The 15,028-nt window shown below is 45.4% G+C and overlaps 1 protein-coding gene and 1 pseudogene across 1 annotated transcript in view; both read left to right on the top strand.

Annotated features, from left to right (window-relative positions):
* The window catches only part of SCD5 (stearoyl-CoA desaturase 5), a 173,613-nt gene extending 170,160 nt beyond the window's left edge, over positions 1 to 3,453 (top strand). Inside the window, exon 5 of the mRNA XM_043447797.1 lies at positions 1,944 to 3,453. Coding sequence (XP_043303732.1) covers positions 1,944 to 2,134 — 191 coding nt within the window. The 3' untranslated portion in view covers positions 2,135 to 3,453. The remainder of the gene's footprint in view (positions 1 to 1,943) is intronic.
* A 10,347-nt stretch (positions 3,454 to 13,800) lies between these two features.
* LOC122428294 lies at positions 13,801 to 14,708 on the top strand (annotated as a pseudogene).
* Positions 14,709 to 15,028: the final 320 nt, after the last annotated feature.

The following is a 15,028-nucleotide window of genomic DNA, read 5'->3' as shown; positions in this document are numbered from 1 at the left end:
ACAATGTATATATATATATATACACATGGTAGTTTAGTTGCTAAGTTGTCTCCAACTCTTAGCTCCTCTGTCTGTGGCATTTCCCAGGCAGGGATACTGGAATATATATATGCAATTATATATATATATATACACATATATATATTTAATATTGCTTATAATAAGTCTCTTTCTACCTAAATATTGGGTATATTCTGTAAGATCATATGGAAACCTGACTGAACTTTTTGGCCAACCCAATATATATCCATATAGAAAACAGTATATATCTATATCTATATAAAGGTAGATGTATTCTGTTTCTGTGTGTGTGTGTATGTGTGTGTTTACGGGAACAGGGCGGGGGAAGGAGGAGAGATTTGTGATGAGGAACTGGCCGGAGGCTGAGTCCCACCGTCTGCCATCTGTAAGCAGGAGACCCTGGAAAGCCAGTGGTATAATGAAATCTGAGTACAAAGGCCTGAGAACTGGCTTCCCTGGTGGCTCAGACGGTAAAGTGTCTGCCTGCAATGTGAGAGACCCAGGTTCAATCCCTGGGTCGGGAAGATCCCCTGGAGAAGGAAACTGAGCGACTTCACTTTCACTTTTCACAAAGGCCTGAGAACTAGGGGAGCTGATGATGCAGATCCCAGCCTGAGGGCAGGAGAAGATGAAATAGACATTCAGTCAGTGTGTCCGGAAAACAGGGGGCAATTCCTCCTTCCTCCAGGCCCTTAAGAGACTAGCTGATGCCCACTCACGTGGAGGAGGACCATCTACTTTACTGACTCCACCACTTCAAATGCTAATCTCACCCAGAAACACCTTCACAGACACCCAGAAATAAGGGTTAATCTGTGCACTCCTTGGCCGGTCAGATTAACATGTAAAATTAACCATCACAGAGAAAGAAAGTAGGACTGGAAGGATGGGGGGATGGATGGGGCTCAACATCCATCCATCCTTGGGGAGTGGGGTTTCTTTTTAGGTAGTGAAAATGTTATAAAGTTCGTTGTGGGGATGCCTGCACAACTCTGCGAATATACAGAAAGAAAGCCATTAACTTGGATACTTTAAATGGGTGAATTGTATGGTGAATTACATCTCAATAAAGCTGTTTGAAAAAAATGAAAAAAGATGTGAGACTCCTCCTGAAAACACCCTGGGGGAGGGGCAGTAAGGGAGAAAAAGTTACTCACTGTGAAGGGAAGAGTAATATATAGGCAGATTTTGGATATTTAAAGATCCAACTCCTTAATTCACTTACTTATAGGGTCGATTATCATTTATCTCTTCCGAGCTCTCCCAAGAAGTCTTCCTTTAATCCCTTTAGTCGACAGAGGCTATTTTTCTTTTATGAACATACATCAAAATGATGATCTGTTATCAGCCATTGGGCATTTAGCTTCCAAAGTACAGCTCTAAAGTCATGGGAGCATGTCACCAGTTCACAGGGAAAATTCATCTTGAGACTTTATGCTGATAACTTTATTATTATTTTTCTGTTTCTATCATTTGTCTAGCCAATTCAGTGAACGCTCCCAAAGGGCAGACAGCAAGTACAGTAAGTCCCCTACATACAAACACGTTCTGTTCCGAGAGCAAGTTCGGAAGTCCAGATTGTTCAGAAGTCCAACAAAGTTAGCCTAGGTAGCCAGCTAACACAATTGGCTATATAGTACTGAACTGTAATAGGTTTATAATACTTTTCACATAGATAATACATACATAAAAAGCAAACACAAAAAATAAAGCATCTCTAATCTTACAGTCCAGTACCTTGAAATGTATGCACTGTACAACAGATGGCATACAACACATCTTTGCAGGTTTGTACATAGGGGACCTTTTGTAGGTTTTCTGTACCCCATGGAACCTAACACAGTGTCTTGCAATCTCGTGGCATTTAAAAACTCTGCAGAGAGGTGGTGATAGTGTTATTTCAAGCCTACTTTGTCTTCCAGGTGAAGGTTTCCATAACTACCATCACACCTTTCCCTTTGACTACTCTGCGAGTGAATTTGGCTTAAATTTCAACCCAACCACCTGGTTCATTGACTTCATGTGTTGGCTGGGGCTAGCCACTGACCGCAAACGGGCAACCAAGCAGATGATCGAGGCCCGGAAAGCCCGGACTGGAGACGGTAGCGCCTGACTCTGGACCCTCCATCCGTGCCCGCTGTCAACGACGCCTCGGTTCATGGCCTTTGTTACCACACTTCTCTTGTTCATTGGATCGTGGGAGGGGGCGCAAGCTGGGGAGAGAACAGAATCCACACAGTTTGGGGATTTTTTTCGTTGGTCTCAAAATAATGTCAAGATACAAACTATCAACGAAAAGAATTTTTTAAAAGTCAGTGTAACTACGCTTTAACACTAGAACGCGGACATGTGATTTAATCGCTATAGCTACAACATGTCATTCAAACATACATCGTCATGTGCTTGTCCTTGTACGTGATGTTAACCCTGACATGATGAAGGAATTTCATATTCTTTCAGTGTGATTCAGGAGAGCCTTTGTTTTCTCTTTCTGTTTTAAACCCAACCTTATTTTTAAACAGACTATCTGAAGGAGCAGAGAGAGGCAGGGTAGAAGGCAAAAGAGAGGGTCTAAGTAGTAAGGAAAGAATGTTTCTGCTTTGTAATTATTGTGTGTGTTTGTTGTTGTTTTAAAGTAAGAAAATTGAAAATGTTAAAAAACGAGAATACAGGAAATGGCTCTCTTATTTTGTTGCCCTGTTTCCAGCTTGTTAATGTTCCACTTTCTTTGCTTCAAGGGGTCTGTTCACTGCTCAGCTAGTTTTGTCCTGAGCTGTCCGTCCAGCTGAGCCTATAAATCAGTGCCTGTTTTAAGTGTTTGATTTTGTTCTCTTTGCTATTGTCATTTTAAGGTGTAGAACTCAGAAGTGCCAGACATCGAATGAAGCTCAAATGAAGCTCTCATTTAAATGTTTAGACACCTAATTTATATTCTAATTGATCCTAGCCACTGATGCATGTACTTTACCTACTCCTGCTAAATAAGCATATTAATTTTCCGTACCAGGTCATCAGATCTGAATAACCAACAGTTATCTAGAACTCAGTGTCTACAAATGTTTCACCTGCATGCGGCCTTCATTGATTTTGCAGCAAGACATAAAGTGATCATTATGTAGCCTCTGGATCTTAAAAAAAAATTTGTGTGTTAAGTTGCCTTGTAAAGAGCATGTCGAATTAATGGGACAGCGTGCCCTTTGTGTTAGATGTTAGAGCAAAAGAGAGCCTTATAGTTTGGCATCAGAGCACTTTGAAGATAGTGCTGCAAAGATAGGGAAGATGTAGGATTTAAATTTAAATTTTTTAAAAGAAGTGACGCCGGTAGGGAATTGTCATAATAAAGTTCTTCATCCAGCAGGTGTTTAACGGTGTTATTTTTGCCATTAATAATGTGTAAACTATGAGTGATTCACAATAAATGATTATGAATTCGTTGGTGTTCCTGTCCTGATACTTAAACCCTGTTTGAATGTCCCTCAAGGGTGCCTTATGCTTTGTGATGACCACATAATGCACATTTGATTTGGGCTCTGGGCTAACAACAGCCCCTAAGATGGGACCTCTCCTATCCCATCAGTCTTACGCATAACCAGAGGGAAAATCAGCAGGTTTTATTTGGATTGTAGAGCTTAGAGCAGCAGTCCCCAACCTTTAGTACCAGGGACTGGTTTTGTGAAAGACAATTTTTTTCACAGACTTGGGGTGTGTGTGTTGTGGGGGTGGTTTCGGAATGATTCAAGTGCATTACATTTATTGTGCACTTTATTGCATCAGCTCTACCTCGGTCATCAGGCATTAGATCCCAGAGGTTGGGGACCCCTGCTGCCCCAGTGGTGTCATTTCTCACTCATCAACACCTTCGCTTGTACTGCTTCGAGCTGACACATGGGAACCCAGCTCCTACATGTCATCAAAACATCATGAAGCATCCCTTCCTCCCCACAGCCCTGCCAGGCCCCGCAGGGGTGATCGAGGTGGGCAGATGGACTCAACTCTCACTCCAGACCTGCCTCTCAGCTCTGCCCTGCACCATGCTCCTCACTCTCTGCCCATCTTTTGCCCCCAAAGCGGTGCCCTGGCTATCAGCTCTCAACGTCCTAGCCTGCCTGCAGCTGAGTGGGAGGCCAGCCCTTGGTGGGGGCCAGACCAGACTTCATTTGTAAGGACTCTTAAGAGGCACTGTTCAGCTGCTTCGTACCCCAGCCATATGTTGCTAAGACCTTGTATGCAGTGTTGGTAGAGTGTAGATATAGTCCAAGATGAATCTATATCCACCTGAACTAAAATGACCCTGATTGGCCATATTTCTGTGAACTTTTGACCCCTCAAAGTACTAAACTTATTTGCTTGTCCATTAATAGAAAAGATTACACTTGGAATCTTTGTAATCTCCTCATGAAAGGAGGCTGTTTCACAGCTAATCCAAGTAAATCCAGAACCTCTGGATTTACACTCCTCTGAACTTGAGTGCCACATTTTTTTTTTTTCATCTATTTTGGTTGTGCTACATGGAATGTGGGATCTTAATTCCCCAACCAGGGATCGAACCTGTGCCCCTGTATTGGATGCAAGAAGTCTTAACTGCTGGACCCCTGGGGAAGTCCTGGGTGCCACATCTTTACCCAGGAATGAGATAAGAACTGCAATGGTTTTTTTCTTTTTTTTCTTTTTTAATCAACCCCAAATTACACATTTTATTATTTTTTTTATTAGAGGATAATTGCCTTACAACATTGTGTTAGTTTCTGCTGTACTATGAAGCGAGTCAGTTATATGTATACATATAGCCCCTCCCTCTTAGATCTCCCTCCCACCTACCCCCATTCCACCCTTCTGGTCATCATAGAGCACCAAGCTGAGTTCCCCATGCCACACAGAAGCTTCCCACTAGCTCTCTACTTTACACACGGGAGTGTATATATGCCAGTTCTACCCTCCCAATTCATCCCACCCTCCCCTTCTCCCCACCACTCAAGGACTGTTGATGGAGTGGATGAAGGTTAGAGCACGCCAGAGTCCTCATCGTCACCTTCCTTGCAGGTCTCCGCAGCATCTAAGGATGCAGTTTTCTCATCTGTGAAGAGAAGGGATGAAATCAAACTCTGTCTCAGGTCCCACCCAGCCCTAACATTCACTGGCAGCAGCAGAGACAGGAATATGCCTGCGTTCAGATTGCAAGCACCTCTCAAGCCTTTCTAGAACCTAGGAGGTCAAAACTGAGGGAAAATAATCGAGTCTGAGTGGGAAACCACAGACTGAGGCCGAAAGGAAAGAATGTTCTCGGTAAAAATAAAAAGTGTGTGTCTCATTTATTCCCAACATATAGTGAAGCAGTAAAAATAAGTATAACCCATGAAAAATAATAAAAGAAAGTACTGCCAAAGACTCCAGCTTAGTAGAGTAGTAGAAATAGCACTGGACTCAGAGACCAGGAAGTGGGATTCCCTAGTGGCTTAGACGGTAAAAAATCTGCCTGTGATGCAGGAGGCCGAGGTTTGATACCTGGGTTGGGAAGATCCCCCGGAGAAGGAAATGACAACCCGCTCCAGTATTCTTGCTGGAGAATTCCATGGAAAGAGGAGCCCAGCAGACTACAATTCATGGAGTTGCAAAGAGTCAGACATGACCGAGCAGCTAAGACTTTCACTTTCAGAGACCTGAGCTTGAATTCACTTTTTTTCCCCCCAACTGAGATGAAACTGACATACAACATATTAGTTTCAGGTGTAGAACACTGTGATTTGATATTTGTATGTACTGCAGAATGACCACCATAGTAAGCCTAGTTAACAACCATTACCACACATAGTTAAATAATGTATTTCTTGTGATGAGAATTTTAAAGATCTCCCCTCTTACAAGCTTTCAAATAATACAATCAATCAGTCAGTTCGGTTGCTCAGTCGTGTCTGACTCTTTGTGACCCCCATGGACTGCAGCACGCCAGGCCTCCCTGTCTATCACCTACTCCCGGAGTTTACTCAAACTCATGTCCTTTGAGTCGGTGATGCCATCCAACCATCTCATCCTCTGTCGTCCCCTTCTCCTCCCGCCTTCAATCTTTCCCAGCATCAGGGTCTTTTCAAATGAGTCAGCTCTTCGCATCAGGTGGCCAAAGTATTGGAGTTTCAGTTTCAGCATCAGTCCTTCCAATGAACACTCAGGACTCATCTCCTTTAGGATGGACTGGTTGGATACAGTGTTATTAACTCTGTCGGGAAGAGTCAGGCGTGACTGAAGCGACTTAGCACACACCCACGTGAGGGTGCCATTACTAATCCCCAGAGTGCTCTGACCCTGAGTCCTCATCTGCAGAAAAAGAGTAATACTATGTATCAGAGAAACCCCAGAGGCCTGGAGCATAGGGCCTGGTGCTTCCTAGACCACCAAGGAAACAGTCACCCCGGGTGAGTGGTTGTCCTGAGAAGGAAACTGAGATGTAGTCAAATAACCACAGACCAGAAGTGAAGAGGACCAACTTCCAGTTCTTGTTCTGCTCCTAATTAGCTGGATGGTAAAAGGCAGCAGAATATGCCCAAAGGAGCCAGTTTGACATAAGATTATTTTGAGTTAGAGATACTTTAAAAACAACAAATGCAAGAAGGCGCCCTGACTTCCTTTTTCCTTCTTAAAAGCAGAAGACAAAACTCCCGTGTGAAAGATGCGCTCTCTGTACCAAGAACAAAGAAACGTTCTTATCTCCACAGACAGGGAGAAGGTGCCAAGAGAAATCAGTACAAACAAACCTTGTTCAAACAGCCCTTATCTTCCTTGAGTAGCCCCGTATACTTTAGTTACCTTTCCACAATTACTACTCTCTGTTCAACGGAGTGCTGTGCCGAGTCACTCTGTTGTGTCCGACTCTTTGGACCATGGCCCACCAGGCTCCTCTGTCCATGGGGATTCTCCAGGCAAGATTACTAGAGTGGGTTGCCATGCCCTCCTCCAGGGTATCTTCACAACCCAGGAATTGAACCCAGGTCTCCCGCATTGCAGACTAATTCTTTACCATCTGAGCAACCAGGGAAACTAGTTCAACCTAGTATATGAGCACTTAGACCCAGCCATTTTTGGGGTCTGTTTTAAAAATTTATTTATTGAAGCATAGTTGATTTACAATGTTGTGCCAGTCTCCATTGTACAGTATATTGACAGCAACACACATATACATTCTTTTTAAAATATCTTTTCCATCATGTCTATCCCAGGTGATTGGATATAGCCCCCTGTGCTATACTGTAGGACCTCGTTGTTTATCCACTTAGAATGGGGGGGTATTCATTTTTTCTGTGAAGGCTCCCAAGTCCATGTAACAATAAAATCTGTATGCTTTTCTCCTGCGAATCCATCTTTGTTTTTCAGTTTCTTAAGTCATGTCTGACTCTGTACGACCCCAAGGATTGCAGCACATGGCTTGGCCAGGTGGCACAGTTGGTAAAGAATCTGCCTGCCAATGCAGGAGACACAAGAGACACAGGTTCGATTCCTGGGTTAGGTACATCCCCTAGAGAAAGAAATGGCAACCCACTCCAGTATTCTACCTGGAAAATCCCTTGGACAGAGTGACCTGGTGGTCAAACACGACTGAGCGCACATGCACGAACTGCTGCACACCAGACTCGTCCTCCATGATCTCCCAGAATTTGCTCAAATTCATGTCCATTGATCCACGGTCACGGAGATGCCATCCAAATATCTCATCCTCTGTCGCCCCATCTCCTCTTGCCCTCAATCTCTCCCAGGATCAGGGTCTTTTCCAATGAGTCGGCACTTTGCATCAGGTGGCTAAAGTATTGGAGCTTCAGCTTCTGCATCGGTCCTTCTGGTGAATATTCAGGGTCGATTTCCTTTAGGATTGATTGGTTTGATCTCCTTGCAGTCCAAGGGACTCTCAAGAGTCTTCTCCAACACCACAATCCATCTTACGTCAACTTAACTCTGCCCTGACGGTAAGAGGGTAAGAGAAAAGTTTTGCCTTCCCTGAAATTCTAACCTCTCAGCGCTTCTGTGTCCACTCCCCTCCCCCCCCACACCGACTGGATTGGGTTTCTGGGTTATCCTTGGTGTACCCCGTCCATCTGTGTAAGTCTGTCCTCTCTGCAGGCAGAAGGCCCCGCGGGCCGGCTCTGTCCAGCCCCCGGCGGCTCCCGCTGTACCTCTGCCTCCCTTCCTGAGCCTTCACGCTCCCATCAGAGGACAGATCTGGCTTGCAATGTCCTTTATGCTTCTGTAGCTCATTTTCATCCTCATCAGGAGCTCGGATAGATTTGTGCAGGGGAGAGGTTGAAGCTAATGGAAAAGAATGAGCTTGGGGATTACCTGGGAGGTTCATTTATCCATTTCAATCCTGTCCCCAATTACACAGGAGACTGAAAGCCAGTTGTGTTCTCCATGGCAGCTCATGTGAAAAACAGGGAAGAAAAGAAAGAAACCTTATAATCCTTTTTTAAATTTCCCCATTTTGGGGTCAGGGTATGAGCCCCGCAGACCCGTCTTTACCCTTCCTCAATGTTGGGGGTTGAGGGGGGAACTCCTCTTGTTCTCCCTGGGGAGCTGTGGCGTCCACCTCCCCATCCCCCACCCTCCACCGCCCCAGGAATGCTCCTGGTCCTAAGTCTGCCCCATCACAGGAGGAAGGCACGTGCTCGCCCAGGAATGCTCATGATGCACAAAGCCCGTGAGCAGCTTCTGTGGGCTCCGGGACAGCAGCCTTTTTCTTCTCTTTCCCCGTCCCCCGCCCCCGCCACAAAACCTCTGACTCTCCGAGTGAAGGATCAGCCAGCTGCCTCCTGCCTCCACTTCCTCGCAGGATTCAAAACGAAAAGAGTGGCTGAGAGCACCGGAGCCAGCTGGCCTGTGCTGGCTTTGGCCCCAGAAAGTGCCCTTCCTCAGAGGGCCAGTCGAGCCAGGAAGGACCCTTCCTGAACCACAGTTACTGGCGGAAAGAGACTCTGCCTGCGACCCTCTGTCCAGATCCCTACAACTCGGGGTTCACTACCTCGGCATCCCCTCTCCACCCCCCTTTCCTCCCTTCCCGTAACTGAGAGAAATCTCCCAAGTTGCTTTTCTAATAGAAGCGCCAACTGCTGGGCATCACCCCTCCCTTCCCACCCTGCCACCCTGCGGCCCGTGGACAAAACCACCAGTTCCCACTGGATGGGGTGTGGTTGTCTTTTTAACACCAGATTTTGCTCAAGCCTGTGCTCACAGCCTGTGGAAAGAGAGGAGCTGCGTGTGGACAGCGCTCCTCTCCTGGGACCAGGGTTCTTCGCCTTCCCCAGTCAATGGAAATTGACTAGAGGCCAGATAAGAAATTCAGGCAAGGGTTTACTGGGGTCCTGCTGCAGTGTGTGTGTGGGGGGTGGTTGGAGGGGTGGGAGAACAGACAACAGGTTTTCTGACTTGCTTATTCTCCGCTAGGAGGGGTGAGCTTGTTCCTTATATGGGGTGAGGGTGGGAGTGTGCCCAGGGGTCTGGCAGAGGAGTAGCTTAGGTGGTTTGCCCACCCCCTCAGGTGATGCAGTGTGCAGGGGGCATGCGCCGTCACTTGCTTTTGCTCCTGACACTGTTTTTGCTCCAGGCTCCTCAAAGGTAGCAGGTAGGTTTTTTGGTCTCTTTGCCAAAATTTGCCCCAATTAGGCATGCACGCAGTTATTTTTAGTCCCATATAGTTTCTTTGTGTTTTGTTGCTGGAGGAGAGGTATGTCCAGGAGCAAGCATTGCCGCACTGCAGCACAGGGTCCCAGGTCCCAGCCCGTCTCAATGTGACAACGCTGTATGTGAGGCTGGGTGTCTGCACCAGGTTCATGGTGTGGTCATTGTGATCACTGGCGGGAGATGACCTGGGCTGCTCACTAGGATCCCCAGGGCCTCAAAGCAAGAGTGAATGAGCAATGTGGGTGATGACCTTCTGGTTCCAGTAAGCAGGTTTCTCACACCTGACGGGGAGAGGATGGGAAGAAGATCCACTTCAGCTCCTTCCTGGCCCCGGAGGAACTGTGCATTGAACGCACACACAGCTCCTTGAGAGCCAGAGGGGCTCCCTCAAATCCCTTCTGTGGACTAAAAGGCACTTAAGCGCTCCTGACGTCATAAAGTGCTTGTTCCAGGTGCGCCAAGCGATGAGCCCAGATGTTTGCACTGCTCTCTACACCTCCTGCTAGACCGAGCCGTTTGTAACACACAGGATCCGGATTCTGAGAGTCAGCTTGTTAGAATAAGTACAACTGAGGTGAGATGGGAAAAGTGATCTCCAAATGGATAGTTTGTCTTTAGTGTTAGTTGCTCAGTCCTGTCTGACTCTGCGATGCCATGGACTGTAGCCCACCAGGCTCCTCTGTCCACGGGATTCTCCAGGCAAGAATACTGCAGTGGGTTGCCATGTCCTTCTCCAAGGGATCTTCCCAATTCCAGGGAATCAAACCCGGGTCTCCCGCATTGCAGGCAGATACTTTACTGTCTAAGCTACCCGGGAAGCCCTATATATACTTTGGCCTGGATGGTTTCAAAGCACTGTTCTAAATGTAAAGACCTTGGGACTTCCCTGGTGGTTCAGTGGCTAGGAATCCACATTCCCAGTGCAGGGGGTCTGAGTTTGATCCCTGCTTGGGGAGCTGGATCCCACAAGCTGAAACTGGATCCCATGTGCCACAACTAAGACCCAGTGCAGTCAAATAAACAAATATATTTTTAAAAAGTGGAGTCCTTGCTTTTGCCTTGATGTGGGAGATTTTTAAGCAATGATACTTTGGAGCCTTTTCCACCACCTGCTTGTTCACTTTGAACCCAGGGGCCTGAATCCATTTAAAGGCACTGAAATGGACAGGCCATTTTCATGTGATTTTGTTTAAACATTACTTGACTCCTTGGCCTTCATTTACACAACCCAGGGATGGCTGCATTGTCAGCTGGGAGACAAACAGCCTAAGAAAAAATATGCAAAATCGCTGCTTCTCCATCTATAATATGTAAGAGCTATTAATAGAACAATGATTGCTGCATCCATTCTTAGGTCAGAAACTACAGGAATCGATTGCAAGCAAGCTTAGGAAGTACTAGATTCAGCTTTACCCAAGCAAAAGATGTGGCCAGAAACCATCCTAGTTGTGTATCCCTAAAAACGGAAAGAAGGGACAAGTCTCAAAGACAGCAGCACTCAGAAAACTGACCCTCTTTCCAAGCCCATGTGAACAGCTGGTGGAGATATTCATGAGGCATCGTTGGGATGGCTAGATATTTCTGCACCATCTCGGGTTTTTTGTTTGTCTTTGTTTCTCTTTGAATTGTTTTAAGTTCCCATCGAAGAGATGCCCTTAAAATAAGCAGTGCTGTGTCCAGGAAATTGCAGCTTTATAACACTTGGAAACAATAACATGCTTCAGAATAAGGTCACCACCCATCATATGCCATGGGGATTTGGCTGCCAAAGCTCCCCACTCCATGTTAGAATCGGGTTGCTCAGCGATCGTTTAAACCTTCCAACCAACTTGTCTTGGTTAATCTGATTTTTACAATGTCTTCTGTTGTAACAGTCAGTCTGTTGTTTTCCCATTTGCTTTAACTTGAACACTGCCACATCAGAGAGAGAGAGAAAATAGGACAGCTTGAGGAGGTGTAAAAATATAATTACTCTTTGAAAGTATGCATATGTATCTATTTTTTTGCTACTCCCATTTCGCTTGTCTTTTCAGCTCTAAATAGGAGAATGCTCCTGGCTTGTGGGTATGTAGTACTTAAGGGTTATTTCTAACTGAAAAGAACATCCTTTATTACAAGTTCTAGGCCAATGATTGTAGTGCATTTCTAAAATTTTTTTTCATTAGAAAGAAAGCCAAACGAAAGCACATCAGGTATGACAGACCACAAGTGGTACATAGAACCTTAGCAATGTGCGTGCTACATGCTAAGACGCTTTAGCTGTGTCCAACTCTTTGCAAGTCTGTGGACTGTAACCCACCAGGTTCCTCTGTCCACGGGACTCTATAGGCAAGAATACTAGAGTGGGTTGCTGTTCCCTTCTCCAGGGGATGGATCTTCCTGACCCAGGGATGGAACCCGTGTCTCTTGTGTCTCCTGCATTGGCAGATGAGTTCTTTACCACTAGCTCCACCTGGGAAGCCCTAAATCTTAGCAAACCAGTCTGCAAATGACACCTCAGATCACTGAAATTTTGCTCAGCACACCATCTTTCAAAAAACAATGGACAGAAAAAAAAGGTGGGGGGGAGGAAAACTTCATTAGAAAGAAAGGTATTTCCCCAAATTCCACATAATTCTGACCACATTTGGCTCAGTTTTCTGAATGTATTACAGCTGCAGCTATAAAATAATAGGCAAAGAATTCACATTTCCCATTTAAGAGCCATGCAGATCACGCCAGACTTAATCACCAGTGTTTTCCCAGCAGGCAGAACAGGGCCTGAGGTGGGAGGAGTTCCATAAAAGTTACTGAATGACTGGATGAATGAATGGATGGGTGCAATGCCATGCAATGCAATGCAATGCAATGCGAAAGAAACTATTTAGTATTGCTGTCTCAGGTTTGTAACTCACTCCGTTCTTTACCTTGTTAAACGTGAAACCCCAGGCAGGCAATCCCAAATTCGTGATGTGCTCACCAGGTTCCTAAGCCCCCAGCAGAGAGCTTACCATGTACCAAGGCCTCAACATTGTTGGTTCAGCTGTCACTGTTTGTGAATACAGATGGGATGCAGCAATCCAACCTACAAAAGTAAATTGTGGACTTAAAAAAAATATTCACAACCTCCAAGTTGAGAGTTTATGTTTTATTTTTTGCTTTTCAAACTTTTTATTTTGTACTGGGGCATAGCCAGTTGACAAACAATGCCGTGATAGTTTCAAGTACGCCGAAGGGACTCAGCCACACGTATACATGCATCCATTGTCCCCCAAACTCCCCTCCCATCCAGGCCGCCATAACATTGAGCAGAGTTCGCTGTGCTATACAGTAGGTCCTTGTTGGTTATCCATTTCAAATACAGCAGTGTATACACGTCGATCCCAAACTTTCCTTTCCCCTCATCCTTCCCTCCCCTCCAGCAACCATAAATTCATTCTCTAAGTCTGTGAGTCTCTTTCTGTTTTGTAAGGAAGTTCATTTGCATCATTTCTTCCTAGATTCCACGTACAAAGGATGTCATATGATGTTTATCCTTCTCTGTTTGACTTACTTCACTCAGTGGGACAGTCTCGAGGTCCATCCATGTTGCTGCAAATGGCATTATTTCATTCTTTTTATTGGCTGAGTAATATTCTATTAATGGCCACCCACTCCAGTATTCCTGCCTGGAGAATCTGATGGACAGAAAAGCCTGTCAGGCTACAGTCCATAGCATCGCAAAGAGTTGGACATGACTGAAGTGACTTAGCAGAACCACATCTTCTTTATCCATTCCTCTGTCAGTGGACATTTAGGTCACTTCCTGGTGCTATTTAGTCACTAAGTTGTATCTGACTGTTTGCAACCCCAAAGAGTGTAGCTTACCAGGTTCCTCTGTCAGGGGGATTTCCCTGGCCAGAAAGTTATCTTCAGTGGGAATTTTTAGCACTTCACGCCTGGGAGATGGCATCTCAATAACCCTCAGAGAAAGGAGGTGAGGGAATGAGCCAGGTTACATAGAAGTTTTGCAACGAAGGGCAGGTAGTCTGAAAGCAAAAGATTATTATTAATTATGGCTACATACTGAGCCTGCGCGCGCGCCACGGCCATTGTGCCCCCTGGAGCCGTGCTGGTTCTGCAGCTCTGCGGTAAGCCGCGGAATCGGGGTTCTGTTCCGCAGGATGGGGTTTGTTAAAGTTGTCAAGAACAAGGCCTACTTCAAGAGATACCAAGTGAAATGCAGAAGAAGGCGAGAGGGCAGAAATGACTACTATGCTCGGAAACGATTGGTAATCCAAGATAAAAATAAGTACAACACACCTAAATACAGAATGATTGTTCATGTAACGAACAGAGATATCATTTGTCAGATTGCTTATGCCCGTATAGAAGGAGATATGACAGTTTGTGCAGCTTATTCTCATGAACTCCCAAAGTATGGTGCGAATGTTGGCCTGACAAATTATGCAGCAGCGTATTGTACCGGCCTGCTGCTGGCCTGCAGGCTTCTTAATAGGTTTGGTATGGACAAAATTTATGAAGGCCAAGTCGAAGTGACTGGAGATGAATACAATGTGGAAAGTATTGATGGTCAACCTGGTGCCTTCACCTGTTACTTGGATGCAGGACTTGCCAGAACTACTACCGGGAATAAAGTTTTGGGACCCTAAAGGGAGCGGTCGATGGAAGCTTGTCTATCCCTCACAGTACCAAATGGTTCCCTGGTTATGATTCAGAAAGCAAAGAACTCAGTGCTGAGGTACACCGAAAGCATATCATGGGACAGAATGTTGCAGACTACATGCGTTACCTGATTGAAGAAGATGGAAATGCTTACAAGAAACAATTCTCTCAAGTACATAAAGAACAACGTAACTCCAGACATGGAGGAGATGTATAAGAAAGCTCATGCTGCAACACGAAAGAATCCAGTGTATGAGAAGAAGCCTAAGAAAGAAGTTAAAAAGAAGAGGTGGAACCATCCCAAAATGTCACTTGCCCAGAGGAAAGATCGGGTAGCTCAGAAGGCAAGCTTCCTTAGACCTCAGGAACGAACTGCGGAGAGTTAAACCAAACCACAATTTTCTATCAAGATTTTGCAGATAAGACAATAATAAACTTATTGAACAAGCAAAAAACAAACAAAAAAAAAGATTATTATTAATTAGAGAAAACCAGATGGCTCAACTTAAGAAATTTAGCACTTTTCTGTGTATGGGAAGATGCAGGAGTCTGGGCTCACTGAAATCATTCCTCTGTTCCCCTCAGCTATGGTGGGGGAGGTGGGTAGTATCCTGTTTTCACATCCTGCTTCCTCAGGGCTCACCGTGGGGAGTGGCTGTAGTCTGACGGCTGCTAGACGGCAGGTATTCTTTCCTTCCTGAGTTCC

Source organism: Cervus canadensis, chromosome 26, assembly GCF_019320065.1.
Source record: "Cervus canadensis isolate Bull #8, Minnesota chromosome 26, ASM1932006v1, whole genome shotgun sequence".
NCBI lineage: Eukaryota > Metazoa > Chordata > Mammalia > Artiodactyla > Cervidae > Cervus > Cervus canadensis.
This window is presented reverse-complemented; position numbering and strand designations above follow the sequence as displayed.